This window comes from Accipiter gentilis, chromosome 26 (assembly GCF_929443795.1).
Source record: "Accipiter gentilis chromosome 26, bAccGen1.1, whole genome shotgun sequence".
NCBI classification, from domain to species: domain Eukaryota; kingdom Metazoa; phylum Chordata; class Aves; order Accipitriformes; family Accipitridae; genus Astur; species Astur gentilis.
The window spans coordinates 19,962,627-19,982,297 of NC_064905.1; the positions used below are offsets into that span (position 1 = coordinate 19,962,627).

The 19,671-nt window shown below is 47.8% G+C and overlaps 1 protein-coding gene across 3 annotated transcripts in view; it reads right to left on the reverse strand.

The window, feature by feature from the left end:
* The window catches only part of TCF7 (transcription factor 7), a 75,774-nt gene extending 56,712 nt beyond the window's left edge, over positions 1–19,062 (reverse strand). For all 3 annotated transcript variants that reach the window (XM_049829891.1, XM_049829889.1, XM_049829890.1), the window contains exons 1-3: positions 18,661–19,062; positions 18,495–18,561; positions 17,998–18,104 (exon numbers count right to left, since the gene is read on the reverse strand). In XM_049829891.1, coding sequence (XP_049685848.1) covers positions 17,998–18,104; positions 18,495–18,561; positions 18,661–18,867 — 381 coding nt within the window. In that variant the 5' untranslated portion in view covers positions 18,868–19,062. The remainder of the gene's footprint in view (positions 1–17,997; positions 18,105–18,494; positions 18,562–18,660) is intronic.
* Between the last annotated feature and the right edge of the window lie 609 nt (positions 19,063–19,671).

The window sequence follows — 19,671 nt, forward strand, 5'->3', positions numbered from 1 at the left end:
CAGACTGTATATAAAAATCAGATAACAATGGTACTTCGGTCACAGCCAGCTCAGTCTCTGCACACTCGACTCACACATGCACTGGAGGACGCGGTGCATGTACAATCCTCGCAGCAAACCACACATGAGCTGGTGCAATCAAGTATCTATCTGCCTTATCTCATTTTTGCTGAAGTAAATTACACTGAATTTTTTTTTTTTTTTTACCCTTTTCAAAGCCAATACACAAATGACAGGATGTTGTTGAAGGAAAATATGAGCTTTCATAAGCTATTATTATTAGCACATGCGCACCTCTCCGCTGCTTTGATCTTACTGTAGGTTCGTGTTTATTTCTCCTGACTCTGTACCGGCTGAACTCAAACCCGATGTCTGCTCCGATAGAGATCACGAACAATTAAAGTTGGATTTGTTAGCCACAACATCGTGGAGCCAGAGCTATGGGATAATTGCAAGGGTGACATTTGGCCGAATGCACTATATATAGTTTTCCCAAACTCTTTTGGCCGTGACGAGGTGTTTGCTGTAAAACGGAAGGGTGGTAATGTGTACTGAATAAGTGCTCTTTGATATTTCGCATGTAAGTAAGAGCACATTCAGGTTTTGTTTGCAGCGGAACTGTGCTTCTTTCATTGTTTTCCGAGCAGAAAAAAACCCCCCAATGTTCAAAAAAACCATTACAGGCTGCCTTAAAAATGGTGCCAAGGATTCACAGCCATCTCTGCTGATTTCAGTGACCAAAATAAGTTTACATATATTATTATCTATGTTTTTTTAACACTTCTGCTGGCAGCGCAGCAAACCCTGCTGCAGAAAAGTAATTCCCATGGAGCTTCTGCTTCGGTCATCAGGGGCATCGTTTGCTGAGCTCCAATCAATTACACATCCACAACCTCACTGAAGGCAGGGGAGTTGTACAGATAATACGCAGGGCATGACTTGGTGGAGATGCGCAGAAAGAAAAAACTCATTTGGCTCTTAGTCCCTGGACTAAACGGGTAAGGCCAGCATTCAGAAACAAGCAAGCGGCTTTTCAGTGAGAAAATACGACTCTATTATAAATTAAGTCCTGGAGACTCCAGTACCTGGCAGGGTTCATTTGTGCTTGATGCTGTACAGGCTTACAGGACCAGAGCCCTTGAGCTGTAAATCCAGCTGAAAACAACCCCTTTTACCAAGGTAAATGGAGGGAATGAGTTAGAAAGAATAACATTAATGGGAATGGGGTAGGTGATTCTATCAACCGGCTTCGTGCACGATCAGACAATTTTAGACAGCCTGCGTTCAAAGCCCTGCCATGCTCTAGCACATCAACAGGGCATGAAAGACAGCACGTGGGGATGGAACGCTGCAGCAGTGGGAGACCCGTGTCTGGCGGGGGGACTCGTCTGTCTGTCTGTCTGTCCTTCCCTGCATCAGCTGCTGCTACAGCCCGTGTGCCCCATCTCCCCCTCCTTTGTCCCCAGGGGGCATTAAAAATACCCCTGCAAAATGGGGATGGGGGGTATTTTTAAAACCCTGCTCAGCTCATTGACCTCAGCAGTGCCCCACCAGCGTTCGCCACTCCAGCCCCGCTGGTGGCTCGTGAAGGCGCGGGCTCACGCAGAGCAATGCCACCGAAGTCTCAGTGAACGCCACCAGGTTTGGAGGTGACACACAAGGCGGCAGGCGGCTTACAGTGTTGGCACAGGTCCGCTGCAAAACCAGATGCTATTTGTATTGAAGGGTGATGGGAGGCTGTGCGACGGCAGCGTCAGGAGGCTGGGAAGAGCTATGTGAAAAATGCATCAGGGAAAAAAAAGTGCATCAGGAAAAAAAAAGATATTCTTGATGATTTTTGTGAAAATTCTGACCTGCCTGGTGAAAAACATCACCTATTCAATGTTGAAAACAAAATAGAAATCAACTGAGCATGGGCAGTCTTTGAAAAATACCAAAGACGAGAAGTTTGCAGAACTCTGAAAATTCCCCGTCAGCCCTAACGACTGTGGAAAGGGAATTGGGAACAGCAGCAATCACAGGAGACAGCGGCTGCCAGCACTGCTGAGTGATATTTACATCAATGTCCTGCCAACAATACCATTACTGGATTATCAGGGCGGATTAAGCCTTTAGCCAATTACCCCGACTGGTAAATTGTAGATTGTCTAGACTTCTTCATGTTCAACAATATGCATGAAGTTTCTCTTTATCGCTACAGCATCACACGATGCTCTTGTGGGATGTAATCCTGCGCTTCCCCAGGAGGTTCAGGTGAGCCATGCCTGCAGCTCTGGGTTGACTTAGTGTGGCCCTGTGCACAGACAGATTTATTTCAGACAGGATTCTCATAAATTCAGAACGACTTCCAAATTTCTTGACTAGGAGATCAAAGAGGCGAGCATTTGCTTCATGCCATCTGTGGAGCTGCTCAACAGGGCAACGCAGTCTGGGGAGGGGGGAGGAGAAGGGAAAAAAGAAAGTCTTGGAGATTATGCCCTCAAAAACAAGCTCAAATGCCACCCTCACATTAAAAAGCACTGGTTGGCAGTAACAATTAATTTCTTAACTGAAACCCGCCCAACTGTGTCCAAGTGTTTTAATTTGCCTATTGCTACAATATGCAAGGGAGCTGGCAGTAATGGATTTGCAATTAAAACTAAAACTGGCAAAGAAATCGCAAAGCTGGCAAAAGAGCTAATCTGCAAGCCATGATCACAAGATTACAAAGTGTTTATGCACATGCTAATTACCGGAGTACATCGCTGAGAATGACTTGTAGGAGAGAACACTGGGTTTGCGTGATCTAAATCCCTGGATCCGCACAGCCAGCCCAGCCGGCATCCTGCCTACTTCCCACAGCTCCCGCAAGCTGGGGAATTCGGGGGGATCGCCGCGGTCCCTGCGTGGAAGCAGGGAGAGGGACAAGGGACGGGCGGGCTGGGTCCCCCCAGTGCCATCCCGCATCGCAGCCGGGGAAGGACGGCAATTGCTTCTCAAGCCGGTCAAGGCCAGTGGTCACGGGGAGCCATGTCCTCAACTGGAATATGGACCCATCGGTGCAAAATGAAAATCACCCTGAATAAACCAGCACCCAGCTATTCACCCTATTTGCTTTCATCCTGCTATCTCTTGGCTCTAAAAATAGTTATTCCAGCAGGTCCCTGGAGATCAGCGGGTTGCACAGCACATGGCCCTGCACTGCAACCACCGAGGACAGACGCGCACCTACTGCCACAAGCACGAAACCTTTACAAATTACCTGCAAAGGACAGCATGGGAAGGGAAAAGGACTTAAAAGTGACCAAAGATCCATGCAAATAGCTTGAAACAGAAAGTGACAGTGGTCAGGGGCACCATGAAGAGCAATTTTGAACCACAGGAGAGAATTTCAAGGAGAAAACAGAGTGGAAGAGTAGTCCCAGAATAAAAGGCTGCTGGGAAAACTGAGATTCTTTAATATATAGGATTAAGGATTGCCAGTATCCTCAGGGAGGAAATGCAAATGGGGTTCAGACCATTTTTTCCATAAAAATTAGGAAGGAGAAGGAATAGACTTTGAAGTTCAACATGTTAGTAAATGAAAGCAACAGCAAAGGAGACACAAAGAGAAAGCAAGCCCTGGACGCCTAGAATTATGTCTTAAACACTTGGTACTGAAAGACAGAACCTGAGGTGATGAGGAGACTTCCCTTCATGCCACGCACAGATCCCAGAAAATCTCTAGATTAGAAACTGCCTGAGAAAAAAGTATTGCACAACAACAACGGTAGGATGGAGTACAGCATTCAAATGGGATTCTTCGTGCCTTATTCAGCCAGCCCAGGATGATGAGGCTGTGAGGAGCACATCAATGAAGACCTGCTGCACATGCCAGGCTGCTCTCGGATGTGTAGAACAGCAAAAGGATTTCTGGACAGTGCTCTTTGCTCTACGAAATGGTGGCTGGAGTTGGCGTGGCAGGAGGTAACAGCTAATGGACTTCTATGGAGATGTCAGAAATCCAGCGGGGACCTCTACAGTGATTTGCAGGCTCAGCTGCATTGACGAGGGCTGATCATTCCCGACACACTCATGAAAGCCGGACGGTTAGTCCAGGCTGCACGGAGGTGGTGAAGAACCAGAAGGACATTGTAAGGATGCACAGCAGTAGTCACTGCTGGGTCTGGCAGAGGTATGGATGGTCTCTGTGGTGACTTCTTGGAGGTATCAACGGCCTTGCTCAGTTCTGGTAGCTGGCTGAGATGGGCAATTTGTATTTGGCTGATGGTCATTCCAACCTGTGTACTTGGGTAAGGCAATTACAGAGTGAGTTCAACCCATCGTTACTGCTGGCTGTGGAATGCCATGTGTCAGGAAATGGCACCCGACCATCACCAATGCAGATAAGCGCTACGGAGTTAATTAGCACTATGGAAAGGGTGGTTCAAGGAAGAATTGCTTCAAAACTTGGCTTGGAGATTAATTTATCCATCCCTACCTGTAACGCACTGTCAAGCAGTTAATGGTACGTTCAGCTACTGGGGTAACTGAATGAAGTTCAGGAGGAGATGATACACCATGATAAAGAGGAGATGATATAATGTTGGGTCCTTCAGACTAAGAACTCTACAGCTGCTCCTTGCTCCAAGTGAGACGTGTAGACTGTAAGAGTTTAGAGAATATAACACAGCCACAAAGTCTTTTGTTAGGTTTTTTTTGTTAAATACATTTGGGAGAAATTTTTCTTTACATCCAGAGATTCGGTTGGCTTCTCCGTACTTGTTACCCAGCATCTAAGCCAGGCTCCGCTGCTGGGGTCTGCCATTCTGCCTTTCGCAAGGAAAGCCCCAGATACAACTGTTGCCTATTTAAAGTCATCTACAAACCAGTTTAATAAAAGCTGACTGCATCTGCTTCCATGTTATTAGTTCTGCCCCAAAACTCTGTTCCTGGCAACACAATGTTCCACGCTAATGAGCCAAATCTTCCCCTCCCATGGCAGTACTCCTAAACCTCCACACCATTCAGTTCACAAAGTTACCACCCTGTTTTTCCCTCGGGGGAGGGAAGGATTGCAGCTGCAGAGGGGGTTCTTCAAATAATATGAAGGCCAAAGATCTGTGGGAAAATCTGCTCTCAGACAAATAGCACTTGGGGGCATCTGCAGAGAGAACCAGCCCCTCTTTACTTCTGTCTGGGTCCCACGTCCTTCTGGCAGCGGAGTTTTTTATGAACCAGGCTGCCATTAATCCCCTGCCAGTTCCTACACCCTACCATCCTCTGTGGGTAGACAGCACAGAGTGGGAGATAATGCTGCAGGGAAGTGGTATTTACTTCAGCTGGATTTTGTGGCTTCATGGGAGAGTTTCTACTCAGGGCAGTTATTTCTCACCCGCTCCTGCTGCAAGAAGGAGAGATTTGATGTAGACTAGGACAACTTTTCTCAGCCCCTTTTCCAGTGAATCTTCACCCATTCTTGCCACTTTTCTCCTGGCAGCACCGAGCGCGAGATAAACAGCGAGTCGAGGTTATCGCTCTGTAGTGATGCTGCTCAGATTAAAGAGAAATCAGATAACTCTCATTACCTAACTGAAACTCGCTGCTAGACTTTTATAGAGAAACGATAACGTCTGAGAGCTGGAGGACTCTGCTGCCCTGGCAGACACCCTGCGGCACCTGGGCTGAGCTGGGGGAGCTGCACCCTGGCTCTCCTGCCTGGTTGCTCCCGTGCCCGAGATGCGGAGATGCCCGGGATGCAGAGATGATGCCCGGGATGCAGAGATGATGCCGATGCAAGACAGAGCCCCAGACACCATGAACACGTGTGGTTTTGGCCTCCGCACGCTCACACCTGGAGCCTCCAGTAAGGAAAATTTAGGCTTAGAAGTTGACACGGGCACGATTGATGGCTTTAATATTTTACAAATGGATGCGCTAGCAAAGCGGCCGCCTCTACCCCATCGTGCTGAGTTTCCTCCTGTTTCTGAAAGTTGGACTGAACTCATCTGTCCGCCTCCTCTAATGCTGTTATAAACCTTTCTGCACCACATGCGACAGCAGCATCTCCTTGGAAAAGATTTCATTCGCTTCTGACTTTGCCTCAAGCCATTAACTGACAAACTGGCAGCTAACTACTGTTAACAAATGATTTCCTAGAGATTACTGTTTAAGTAAAAAAGGTTCCAAGATAAATAGACTCATTCTTCATGACAAGGAATTTGAATTATGCATCCAGGGGTTTGGTACGTGTGTCCAAAAACTATGCTGTGCAATCCTGGAGGTTGTTCTCATCAGCATATTACAAGCGGGTAAAAAAAGAAATGACATTGTGTCCTCGGTATAATAGTGCAGATTTGTGCAGGAAGTGTATTTGAGATAACGTGTTGGACCATCCAATCATCGTTCCCATACAACTAATGCCACTCTATGAAATTACCATTTCGGCTGAAAAAGCGATTTGTTTTTAAAGCAAGAAAAGATGCCAATCGCCTTGAAGGAGTTGTGGTTTTAGGGCCACCTGCAACTTGCTAAAAGATTATGAAATTGCAATTTGTTTAATATCTTGAAGTAAATAGTCTAATAAGCAGCACAGCTTACTTTTTTTGGCTAGTCCTTCTCTGATCGTTTCTGAAACATCCCCTCTCGCAGCAGCCTGTGTTGGATTTTACAGGGGGTTTTTTCAGTATGGACGTGGCCTTCCGTGCGGTGCTCTCCAAACATAGCTTACACACGAAACGATAAAGCTTCAAAATGCTCCTGGGGGAAACTGAGTCACGGAAAAACAAGCTCCTGGGGGACTGGGAGCAGAAGCTGGGATAAAACCGCGCTTCCTCCACCGCAGCCCTGCACGGCAGTTACAAGACTATCCGGTTCCTCTGCTATAAAACTTGGTAACATGCCTCACTTCTTACCTGATTTTGAGAACATCCTGTGTTAACACATAAACAACTGGTGCTACTAATGTCTGTTTATTTGGCTATTTACATGCGTCTGACACGGCACCTGGTGCTCTCCGGTAAGAGGATCGCTCGGCTCCGTATCAAACGAACTCCCAGGGCGCAGGCAGGAGAGAGGCAGCTCCCACCCACGGCAAACAGCATCGCACCCGCCCGGGAGTCAGCCATTTACCACTGCACTGCTTCTAGAAGAAAATCTGGATGAAGAGTGATGCTTTTGGATTTGGGAGCTGACCTTTCAGGGGTTCACTGCAGCCTGCCTCATCCCTCAGTAGGCATTTATATGCTGATCCACATACTAGATCAGTACAAATAGTATATTATAATTTTAAAACATTTTATTTTGCAAAGTTTAAATATATGCATGTATTTATATGCTATTTCCAGTACGTGCCAATAACCAAGCAACTGGCACTGACATTTAGGTAATTTTCTGTCCTCTTGAGTGACAAAATTACATTTTCTCTACAATAACTCTTGTATTCAAGTGCTGTCAGAAGTCCCAGCCAGCACACGTTTAGTGTTTTTACCTGAATTCTGCTTCTAGCAGGAAAAGCAGATTTCACCAGGATAGTAAAAAACTTACATTGCCAGATATAACCTGGTTTCAGCCATCAAATTAATTATGGAAAACACAAAAGGGCTTAGGCACGATGTTAACTTCAAGCCAGAAGCATTAAAAACTTTTTAGCTTTTTCTGAACACCAGTATCTATTGCATTACACGGAACACGTATGCCAACATGAGCCAAAACGTCTTTGCACTTAGTTGGAAATACATCCTTAAATCACTGCCAACTGCATGTAGAAATGAATGCATTTACTCTATAAGGTTTAAATAAAATTATTGCCTTGTCAAGGTGTTCCCATGTCCCCAGTCCAGCTGTTTTAGGGAGCTAAATCAGCAACAGCAAACACATTTCTGTGATGTCATTTTACAGTACTTGATTTTTTGAAGTTGCTAACAGCCTGCAAGAATTCAGCTCATTGATCAAAAAACTTGAGAGCATGTTTCCATTGGAAAAAGACTCCAGACCTGGACAAGGGACAAGAGCTGCCCTTGAGTAAAAACAACACGGGGAAATGACTGTAAGTCTCACAGTGAATCACTGAGTTGCATTACTTGAAGAGTTTGTGTCCTGCCCCATTACAACCACAGCTACATCTGATTTGAATGAAACTTCAGACTTAATGATTTTCATGCCAGCTATTTAAGAAGCAATGTAATTTTCTTCAACACTCTATTATTTCATTCGCTACCTCCAAAGGTTTTGCTCCAATTCCAAAAGCAAACTCATTTTGAGGAAATAGACTGTTTCCAACTGACTTTAGAGGGGCCACACGCTTAAAACCCTGGACCGGCTTAAACTGCAGCCTTCAGACATCCTCATGTTGGAGGCTATACATCTCCAGCATCCCCATCTCTACTTAGAAAAATGCAAACAAGAGATCAGCACTGAAGATTCAAACGTTTTGCAGAAAGCTATCCCTATAGTAATGATTTCAAACAAATAACAAGCTAAAACCGAAACACAACAGCGATAAAATAAAATCTGATGAGCTCTTCAAAAAGATCTCGAGTGATATCAATTGGCAGGACTCTGTTGTCTGTCCCAGAGCTATGGCAGCTTATCCCAGCCAGGGCTTTGCTGCAAACACACCAAAGCCAGGAGGCTGCATCCTTTCATATTTCAAAACAAAAGCCAAGTTCTGATTGCTGGGACAAGGAAGAAATTTTTTGTTGTGGATACATTACTGTGTAATTACTGCAGATTTCATTTACTTTCTTTTGAATACTACAGCAGATACAAAGGCTGGGTAGATGTGGCAGCTCCTCGTGTTATCATCTAGTGCTCTAGGTCTACATTTTGACAGTTAGCCCTCCAAAATATCAGGGATGTGTGTGTGTCTATTGAAGGAAAAAGAAAATATTTCCATTGATAGGAGACAGGGAAATACAACCGATACCATCAACCACCATCAAACTGATAGCAAGGAAAGAGTTTCATGTAAAATTAAAAAAGAAAATAAAATCATTTATCCATTTTCTCAATAAAAGCAGGGTTAGAAACATGGGGATAAGATCAGAGAGGAACACCACTGGGTAAGGGACTATTCATGGGACCAGAACGTGGAAAATTCCATAAAGCACAAATGTTGCTAAGAATATTCGAAAGTCAAAGCTTTCTGTGGGTGTGCATGCATAGAGATGTCAACACAACTATTTCATGATCACCGAAATTGCTACTAGCCTGCATCCTCTCTGAATGGCTATTTTTAGGACCCAGCCTTTCATGTGGTATAATGATGTGGATTTTACAAGAGCATTTATAATGTGTTTCATATGGTGTACAGTCCTGGAGAAATTGCTTTGTATCAGAGAAAGTTAAACAAAAAGGTTTGGGTGGGTTTTTTAAAAAACTTTATTTCTTATTTTATATTATTGCTTCTGTTTCAGATTTAGGGTTCATGCGCATATTTTAATTTATCCTATGTGACAGCACTGCCTGTCCCAAAGGGACGCTCAGCGCAGCACGATGTGATCCCGCAAAACGTCACCTGGATTTCTGAATCCGCGCATCCCTTTGGGCGGTCGGATTTCAAAGCTGGCAATGCCACACGGCTGTAAGTTATAGCAGGAAGCCAAAGCTCAAAGGCCAGATTTCGACCTCGGGTATGCTGGTGTCAGGGGTTGTGCACTGTCTCCCACGTTAGAATCGGCTTTTCTTCTTTTAGGGCAAAGTCATACAAAGCGAGGTTTGTAGAAGACGACAACTCCTCCTCGCTATCTCCACTCCCGCGCCAGTAATTCCAGGGCAGCGGCACGTAACGAGAACCAATTCATCAGCCTCTCCATGCTAAGAACAACACATTTTCATGTGGTAGATCTTAAGATGGTTTATTTCCTAAACATGAAAGCAATCTCTGCAGTGCCATCTCCTCAGTATTAGAATAAAAATTCCACATTTCTGATCCTTTCTGAGCATTTTGCTGGGAAGAATATCTCCCCAGCACTTCTTCCACAAGTGTGTTTGTAATTGCATCCCCCTCGTGCCGAGTCAAGCATACTTTACGATCTTGGGCTTTCACGTTTTGCTTTTGTGTAAGTCCCATCAGAGGAGAACCTCTGTTTACGCTCATGTATGCTATTCCTCAGAGCAAACCACAGGAGAAAACAAATTTAACATATAGCATACAAGTTCAATCACTAAAAAAAAAGTCTTTTTTTGGTCAGTCCATGATTACCGCGTAGCTCTTCAAGGCAGACATACACTTTGTATATTATAGCTCCAGATTCTCAATAGAACAAAGGAGATACTGTTGAGATGTTTTTTTGCCTATCATTTAATCAAATGTAAAGTTGTTATAACCGGAGGGGAAAAGTGCTCTAGATTCTAGTATCCAGCTTTACTTTGGTTTCAAAAACTTACCACAGCATTGTTGAGTTTATTGTTTTGTTTAACAAAATACTAATTTTGGGACCCCGTGAAACACAATGAAGCAGATTCTTTTCATTGCAGCTGAGCTGTGTTTAGCACAGAAGCGGCGGACGGGAGAGAAGCAGTGGTTTAAAGCCACTTTGGTGACCTCTTGCCCAGCGCCTCCAGCCAGCAGGATGCTCTGGATGGGTACCACTAAGTCTACCAGGTTTTGCTAACCTTCCTCATCCTCATTATGGACCAACTGTCCCACATTCTCCGTGAAACCACTTCACAGAGGCAGTGGTGGTGGAATAGTCCTTCATAACTTCGGGAATGGTCATAAAGACTCAAAGGCAAAAATCAGTGAAGGCGCCACAGGACAGAGCAGCGATAAGTTGCTCCCGTAAGGAGGTGAAGGTGAGAGCTCTTTGTCCAAGACCATTGGGAGGTGACCAAGACTCAGAGGCGCATGATGTTGCAACCCCTTCCTTTAAGACACGAAGTAGGGGGGTTTGTGAGCCAGCAGCATGTGCTGAACTGGCAGTCCCAAGGCAAGAATGAAGACCTCGGTTGACATTCACCGAGGGTTTGTACGGACTTTGCAGGTTCCCAGGACATCTCATCATTCACGCCATGAAACACTCGCCCTGCCTGGGGGCTGGAGGGAGCCGTGCCCTCCTGGACAGACCGCTGGACAAGCCAGCAGACAGAACAGGCGTTCGGTCTTTACTGATTCAGCTGGATTAAAACTGGAAACTAGGAAACGAACAGCTCTGTATCCTGTTACCAACCCCCTGAGTCACCCATCCTCCTGCCGAACCTTTGTTTCATCCTGCAGACACGGAGACTAATGAGCAAGTATCATGTTATAGCCTATTTTTTAAAGAGAGATTTGGAAGAATAGCACATGAAAGAGCCTGTGGGGGGGGGGGGACTCGCACATCGCAGCTTGGCACCAGCCTGGGATTTGGTCAGGCTGAGAAGTTTTCCTGCTGCAGTGGCTCTGCAAAGAGTTCAGGAAGCAACTTGCACCTATTCTCCTATGGAGGGTGGGTGTCCCCTCCACCCACCATTGGTAAATGATGAGGTAAGAGCATGTATACATCAGGCTGAGAGAGATGCTGATGTAAGCCATCTCCTGGCACCAAGAGCAGTGAGCTGGAGCGGCAAAGGCATGGGAAACCAAGGAAATGAGCAGCAAATGAAAGGAGAGGCGTTACACGATGGCTGCAGACAGCCCAAAGCCTCGGAGGGGTGGGATGGAGAGAAGCTCCAAGAGGACAGTGCGGGGGATGTCTGGCACCCAGTCCTTCTTCAAATCAATGCAACCAGACGGGAGAAGACAATCCTTGAGGAATTTGTGACTCACACACGGTGCAGATTTTAGTAACTGAGTGGCAGCGTGTGCTCGACTGTTGTTCACCCAAACCTGCCCAGTCCAGCACAGCCTCCCCATGAGCACACACGATGCTCACAGACGCATGGGTCCTTCCTTCACCTTCTCTACGGTGAATTAGCAAGGGGGCTCAAAGGCCAACCTGTATGAAACGAAGACTAAATTCGGTCTTCCTAAATCACTCATGGCCAAAGGGCAGACCAAGAACTGCAGGTGTCAAATTAATGGCAAGCTCTAGATGTTTCCTCTAAACTGTTGATGTTTCTCAGCGCTTGACTGTGCTCTACCAATAACCGTCATGTCCTCTACACACAGACACACAGAGTCCAGACCAGACTACAATCTCAGGCGTGCAGCTCACACCACCCGTATCCTGAAAACCTGCTTCACTTGCAGATCACACTACAGATAGAGAGGGATTCAGCCTGTGATTAGGATCTGGCCCTTCACAGATGATCTACGGGAGCAGTCAAGGGAGTCATCCCTACAGAGTCGGCAACGTCTGTTTAGTCACAGGAACACACGCATGGTTACTCGAACGGGTACCTCGGAACAGCAAATGCCAGCACACCCGACTGTATGGATTTGTCAGAGTTTCCACCCTAACGCAGGAATTTAATGGTGCCTGTAGACTTATGGCAGGAGAGAGACCGCAAGCTGCGAGGCGACACGTGAGCACGTTGCAGAGCTCCTTGCTGCCCTCCCGCCGCTCCCCCCTTCTCTCCGTTAAAGCTTTGGATACCAGACCAGCTCTGTTCTTTCATCTTGGACATGTCGTGCACCGCTAGCACCCAAATCACTTTGTTCTTCACAGTTAAAATTTCAAAAATATTAATCATTAACAGGGATGAGCTTTGGGAGCTTGGGTTGATTTTAGGTCTTTGCTTTTCTCTCCAAATTCTCAACCGGTGGCAACAGTTGGAAGCTTGCAAACGGTGCCTTTACCATACATATCTCATAACAGCTCCCCACTGACAAAGCATCCTGTGCTTGGGAAGCCAGTTCCAGGGTAGCCTGCGAAGGAATCCCAGTGGGAGAGCAGATATTGTTGAACTGTCTGAATCACGTGCACGCTTATTCACATGCACGGATTTACATAAAACTTGCTTTTGTTTCCCTGTGACATTTTTCTTTCTCATTTTTTCATTCCAAACAATTTTAAAAATAAGGTTATATTAGACCACACACAGACAGTGCTGTATCATGTCACTGCTTCTTAAGCAGAACTCTCTAATTTATTTCAAAGGGAAGTTCTGCTTCAAAATTGAGGGTGTGATATGAACTCAGAAATTAACACAAGAATTTTCCTTGGGGGGGAACCAAGGCTGAATCAGACATGCAATAAATGACCTCGGAAGCCCTGCGCCTTGGTACATCCACCTATCCAACATTATGCTTTAATACAAAAAATTATTTTCACCATTATCCTATTTCAAGCCAGGTAGAAGAGCTGAAAGAAGTGGATTCGCTCTGGTCAGGAGGGGACAAATTACTCATCTGTCTGTCTGCCAGGACGTCCATCAGCAGCCACCGCACTCCTAATGCTTTCTGCCAGGAATTTAACAATTTAGGGAGACACCGTACCATCCCAGTGAGGTCCCATAGCACAAACCCCGCAGCCAGGGAACCTGGCTGGGATGCTGCCGGCGATGTTGCCCTCCCGCAGCAGCAGGCACCGCTGGGAACGCGCGGAACTGCTGTTTGCTTGCAGCTGCCCTCCCTCCACGCGCAACATCTGGAGAGGGATGCAGCAGCCCTCTCGCAGCGACAAATCGCCATCACGAAGTGACTCCGGGGAGTTTTGCCGCCGGTTTCAACAGGATGAGAACTCGACGCAGGAAAAAAGCAATACTGAACTATTGCCACGACAGTGCAAGCTAGGACAGAAAGACCTCTACAGAGAAGCAGCTGAGCTGCAGATTTCCTTCCGCCAACTGCTGCGGGGGCAACAGCCTCCTCCCGCAAAAGGATGGAGCAGCTTTGGGGGAAGGGGGCTGCAGCAGAAGTAGCCGCGTCCCAGGGCTCAGCTGCTGCTGCTTGAGCTTCTGTCCGGTGAAGGGCAGCGGGAGACTTTCGGCTCCATGCTTTTTGACCTCGCGTTAAGACATTTGGGACTTGTGGCCCCAGGCCAGCAGTAACTGCACTTTCATCTTGCCCTGCCCAAGGGGACGTTTCAAACCCACTGAACAGCAACCGAGCTCAAGGAGCCCGGCGGACCACAGGGAGAGGCTCTGCGCTTGGGCATTACGTCCTAGGCCTGACATCTCATTTGGGGACCTGAAACGTGCAGAGCTCGGGAAGGTACCAGCACCCTTCTGCTCCTATGTGAGCTCTGGTTAGACAACTCGGTAATTAAGAAAATGAGGTAGTGTCTGTTTTCCAAAGAAATAGAGGCTCTTGGACCTCTGTTCCTCAGACAGAAAGTCCAGTGCCTCAGCTTTATATATATAGAACATTTGCGTTCCGCCTTCACGCACCTCACACGCTCACTACACGCAACAGAGGTGCACAGAAGGTGTGAAGAGCTCCCACGGGAGCTCTCCCACCGGCTGGAGTGGGGAGAGCTTGTGCCCTACATACGGGACAACGCGGCTCATTCCCCTATTTTATAAACCTATTTACAAAAGGAACTTATAAGTGCTCCTTCTACCATTTAACTACCACATGGTACAAGATATAACAATGTTCAGAAAACCCCCTCGGGTCTAAACTCAATTACACAACTGTAGCAAGAAAAATATTTTAATCTGATCAAAGTGTTAACATGTTTGACCATGTCTGACCTCTAATGTTTGTAACCACCTAAAAGGCTGATGTTCTTACTAAGGATGTACCTTAATTTGATTTAAAGTCATTTGTACTATTTAAAAAAGGATATAGTTTTATGATTTTACATTTCATTTAGAAAAACAGTTCCTCAACTTGTTAATATTATTTGGAAGTTTCTTGCAGAGTTTTAACCGGCATATCCTATACATTTCACTCTGGGAAAAGCTGGCCTTTGCCAGAGTGGGGAGCGTCAAAGCGGAGTTACGAACCACCACGCATGCGACACCTGAGAGCCGGGTGAGAAACGGTTCTCCTGGGGCCTTGCAAAATTTCAAGATTTCAGATGCACGGCTCTTAACACGCTCGACCGAGAGCGTGCTCTCCCCAGCCCGGCCAGCCGACGGGGGGGTTCACATCATGCTCCCAAAACAGGGGACACCCGGGCTCAGCCGGCTGCCTTGTCCCCATCTCCAGGAGCATCTTCACTCACCTGCACGCCCTGGACCACCCCTCAGTCCTCCTTTCTCTCTTGGATAGCTCTACTGCCAGTCCAGGCTACTCGTGCACTCTCAAACCAGCATCGCTCCAGACGAATGACCCTAAAATGGCGTTTGCCACCCGCAGCAAAGGTGGGTCACTGAGCTGAGCGCCCAGGACCTGCCCGCTGCAGGCTCTCGCCGCATGCTGCGGCTCACTGGGGACATCGGCTGCGCTTGGCGTCGCTGCTCGTGTCAGGTACCCGAACACGTTCGGTCCATCACTCTGGAGCAACGTCAGAGCATGTAAATAACACAAGTGGCTGCGTTTTGGTAAAAAAAAGAGAGGATTTTGGCTGGGGAGATGCAGGGAGCCTAGCAGGATGCTGGGGTGAGCTGCGGCGCAACAGTTAGCGGGCTACAACCACCTTGAGGGAAACAAAGCAAAAGTGATGCTGCTGAGAAAATAAGAAAGAAAAAAGGAAAGCAGCACGTCGCTAATGCCGGTAGCGACACACCCACCCGGGCAGGCGCTCCGGGCTGGCTCCAGCACCGCTTGCAGCACCCTGCTGGGGTTCGGAGGGAGCCCACAGAAAAAAAAAAAATGTGGTTTTACGGTGCGTCGCAGGGCGGGGGTTCAACCCACAGCCTCAGTGCCGGCCGCCCTTCATCTTTCAGAGAGCTGTATTATATTTTTCAGTCAGGTAAATATAAAGCCCTGACGGTTTGCCAAAGTACTCCTGGGTTAATTTTGTTAATCTTTATTTTCTGAAGATTCTGAAATTAATCCTAACTGCAAACAACCATTTCCAGGAAGTCTCATTAGCCAAAATACAGTCTCCACTATCAAGCGTACACATGACTGTGATACGTAATCCCATTCACTCACACAACACTCCTCCCCGACTCTACTTGTGCTAAAGTGTTAATTAAATACACTTTTATGGATGGTTAAGTATCTGCAATCTTCGGTCACAGATTTGACCTCCTCAATTATTGGAAGCAGCCACCAGATTATAGCCCACACTTTATATAATACACACAGTAGCAATAAATCTGTACGAGAGCAATACATAATTTACTATGATAACCTCTGCACAGTCAATATAAATACAAGACAAAATTGCTCAGAAGGAGATATAGGAATAGCTGTTGTACCAAGTCAAAAAACCAAGTCAAGGAAGAAATCTTCCTGTCTCTGTTAGGTAACTGATTTTTAGCTGAAAACATCAAATCAGCTTTTTAAGTCACACAACATAAACCACCGCAGGATCCGAACAGGCCTAAGTAAAGCTGTCTGCTGAGGCAGTGGATGATTTTTGCGGCTCTCAAGGGGACGGGATCTTTCCTCTTCTGCTACTCAGTTTTCTCCCCTTCGAGTTCTGCACAGTCTATTTACTCCTGTCTGTTGCTCCAACAGCAACCTCTTAGGTTTTTACTACATTATCAAGGGGAAAGGCGATTCACAAACCACAATCTACTTTTTAGCTTAATTGCTGATAAATAGGCTATTGTACTTTGTTGCCCATCTAGTAAGGGTGTAAGATTAAAGCAAATATTCTACTACAGCGAATAGCTGCTGGGCTAACGTAACTCTGAATTTACCCGTCTTCTATACCAGGGAGCAAACTAAACGCGTTTAAATAAGACAAGTTTAATATCATTGTTTAAAATCTATCAAGGAGAGAGCAGCTTAGTATTTTAGAGGGGTGAGGAAGACACCTGGTACCTGGAGGAAGGAACACGAGAAGCAACAGAAGAAACGCTTATTTGGATTACAATAACGTATATTGGCCCTGCCTCGCAAACGCATCTTTTCTTGCTGTAAACTGCAGGAAGACTTCAAAATTTAAGGACGGCTCCTCAATATCTGCACACTGACTTCAGCAAAATTATGACAGTCTGCAGCTGGGGAAGCCAGCTCCCCCAGGAAGGGCTGAGCTGGGGTACGGGCAGGCTCACGGAGGGACCCGTCTCCTTCTGCCGCCCAGGCCAGCAGGGTCGGGCAGGAGGATATGGCAGTGATTCCAGAGAACAGTATTTCACCACATTTTGAGTTTCATATGCCACAATCCAGCCATTTTTCATAACGCCAGCTTAACATCCTACCCCTCTAGTGAACAAGTGACTGAAATTGAGGAGGCCATTATATATTCTTTTGAACCTTATCCCTTTACAGGTTAAAAACTAAACCTGCAGTCAACCCAATGATGTTCTGTTCTCATTTACTGACTGTAAACGCAGAATAACATCCGAAATGAATGTAGCAATGCCGGCTCCCCAGAAGCGACACGAGCACCGACTATCTGCTGCAATGTCGCGACATTATTTTCTGAAGTTGCGATAGAGATGGTGATGGGAAAAGACAGCTTTTGTAGAGAAGCCTTTAGTTAATTATTCAGATAGCAAAACTTATAAACATTAGAATATACAGAATTACTAAAGCGGATTTGACCCGAGAGGGAAAACTTTACAGGCAGAAGACAGGAATAGTCCTCCGGCAGCATTAAGCCTTCTCCTAAACACCTCTATTGCCATTTTAGAAGCATGAGATCCATCATCCACAACAGAGCCCTAACCAAAGGCAGGCCAAAACCTGGCCGTTTTACAAGAGGATACATCGAACTGAAGTTAAGCTGCGGGACGTATCCCTGAACAAAAACACCAGAAGCTGCTCACCTCCACAGCCTGTGACCCAGAAAAAAAAACAAAGGCGCATTCTTACATTAGATATTAGGATTGTTTGCTGGAAAAGTAAAGGCGAACCTAGAGGATGGGGAGATTGGAAAAGACGCTCCTCTGGCAAACTCGGAGCTAAGCAGGCACTTGCTGCCGAGCATCTTTGCCCCTTCCCACTCCTTCTCCTGTCGGCTTGGACACAGCAGAGCCCGGGCACTTTAGAAACCGGGCCGCAATTTGTCAGGAAAAAAAGAAAAACACGTGTAGGTGCCTGCACAATAACTGCAACATAACTGCGAGAGGCCACGAAACTTCTCCATAAGGAGAGGATGAACTCACCAGAGGTGACATAGATCCATTTGGCAGATAAGGGTCTGAGAGCATTAGGAAAGGGTAGCCAGAATACGCGGATCCTTTATACATCCCTGGGTCCTGATGCTTCATACCTGCCAAAATTAAAGTTCCCCATCAAGATTCTCCTTACGCCAGATGATTCCTCTGCCTGTCAGGGCCCCCTCCCTGAAGAAGTGACAGCGCATTTGGGGAATCGTTTTTGCCCTCTACCCCTAGGAGAGGGTGTTGGGGGGGTGCCAGGGTCCCCCAGGGGTGCGGGGTCCCACAGGGGGGTGAGGGAGGGGGGGCACTGGCATGCCTCGTTGCTGAGAGAAGCAGCTTTCCCCTCGTGGGGGGGGTGGGTGGGTGGGAGGGGGCTGTGGCGGCCAGGCCGGCACCCCTCACTCCTGGAAGATGGTGGGCTTGGGGACCAGGAGGGGCTTCACCCACCCGGGGAGGACTCGGGGAAGTGGGGGGGGGGGGGGGGGGCACCCACGACTAACCATCATCCATGTGGTCCGGGAGCTTCTCCTGATAAACCCTCTGCGGATCCTGCACACGCCTGATGGCCTGCATGGGGAGGAGAGAGACAGAGAGAGGCAGAGCAGGGGCTTGGCGGGGCGGGGGGCGAGGGGCCGGGGCGGGGGCGGCGAGGGCGGCCCGGCTCACCTCAGGGTCGGCGGCGGCGGCGGCGGCGGTGGCCGGACTGCCGCTGCCCTCCGACTCGTTCACCAGCGAGGACTTGAGGTCGGCCAGGTCTCGCTCCGTGAAGGCGTTCTCGGGGATTTTCTCCTCCTGCTCCCCCTCGTCCTTGAAGGCCAGCATCTCGTCCGTGGCCCCCAGGTCGTCCCCGCCGCCGCTGCCCAGCTGCGGCATTTTCCTCCCGCCGCTCCCTCCCGAGCCGCGCAGCAACTTTCCCGGCGAGTATTGTTCTCCGCCGCCCGGATCAAGCCCTTCGCAATTTTTTTTTTTTTCCTCTCCCTCAATTTTTTTTTTTTTTTTTCTCCCTCTCCAAAAAAACCACTAATAATTTGCTCCCGCTTGAAATTTTTCTCGTTAAAGTTTTGGGTTTTTTCCCTTTCCTTTTTAACTTTCCAACTTTTTCCCCCCCACCACCTTTAATTTCGCTCCCCCCTTTCCAAACTCCCTTTAAATCCTTTCTTTTAAAAAAAAAAAATTTATAATCGTCTTTCCTTCTTAAATCTCTTCCTTACCCCCCCTCCCTCCCTCCCCCGGCGGCTCACGGGGGGCTCGGCAGGCTGCGGGCGGGCAAACGTCGCGGGATGCCGGGTTCGACAGCCGCCCCCCACCCCCCCCACCCCGCCGCCGCCGCCCCCCCCCCCCAGCCTTTCCCCCCCCCCCTCCCTCCCTCCCTCCCGCCCGCCGCTTCTTTTTCTCCGAGCCCCGGAAAGTTTCCCTGGGAGCAGCGGGCGCCGGCGGCAGCCAAAGGCACGGAGCGCCCGGTGCCTGTGTGCGAGCGCGGCGGCGCGGCGGCCAAGGGCTGCCGACATCAAAGCGGCCGCCGGGTGATTGGCAGCTCCGGGGAGGGGCCGGGGGGCGGGCACACGCGCGCACACACACACGCGCGCGCACACACACGCGCACACACACACACACACAGATGCACACACGCGGAGGGACTTGCCTTAAAGGGACCGCCAGCCCGCTTCGGGGGGGGGG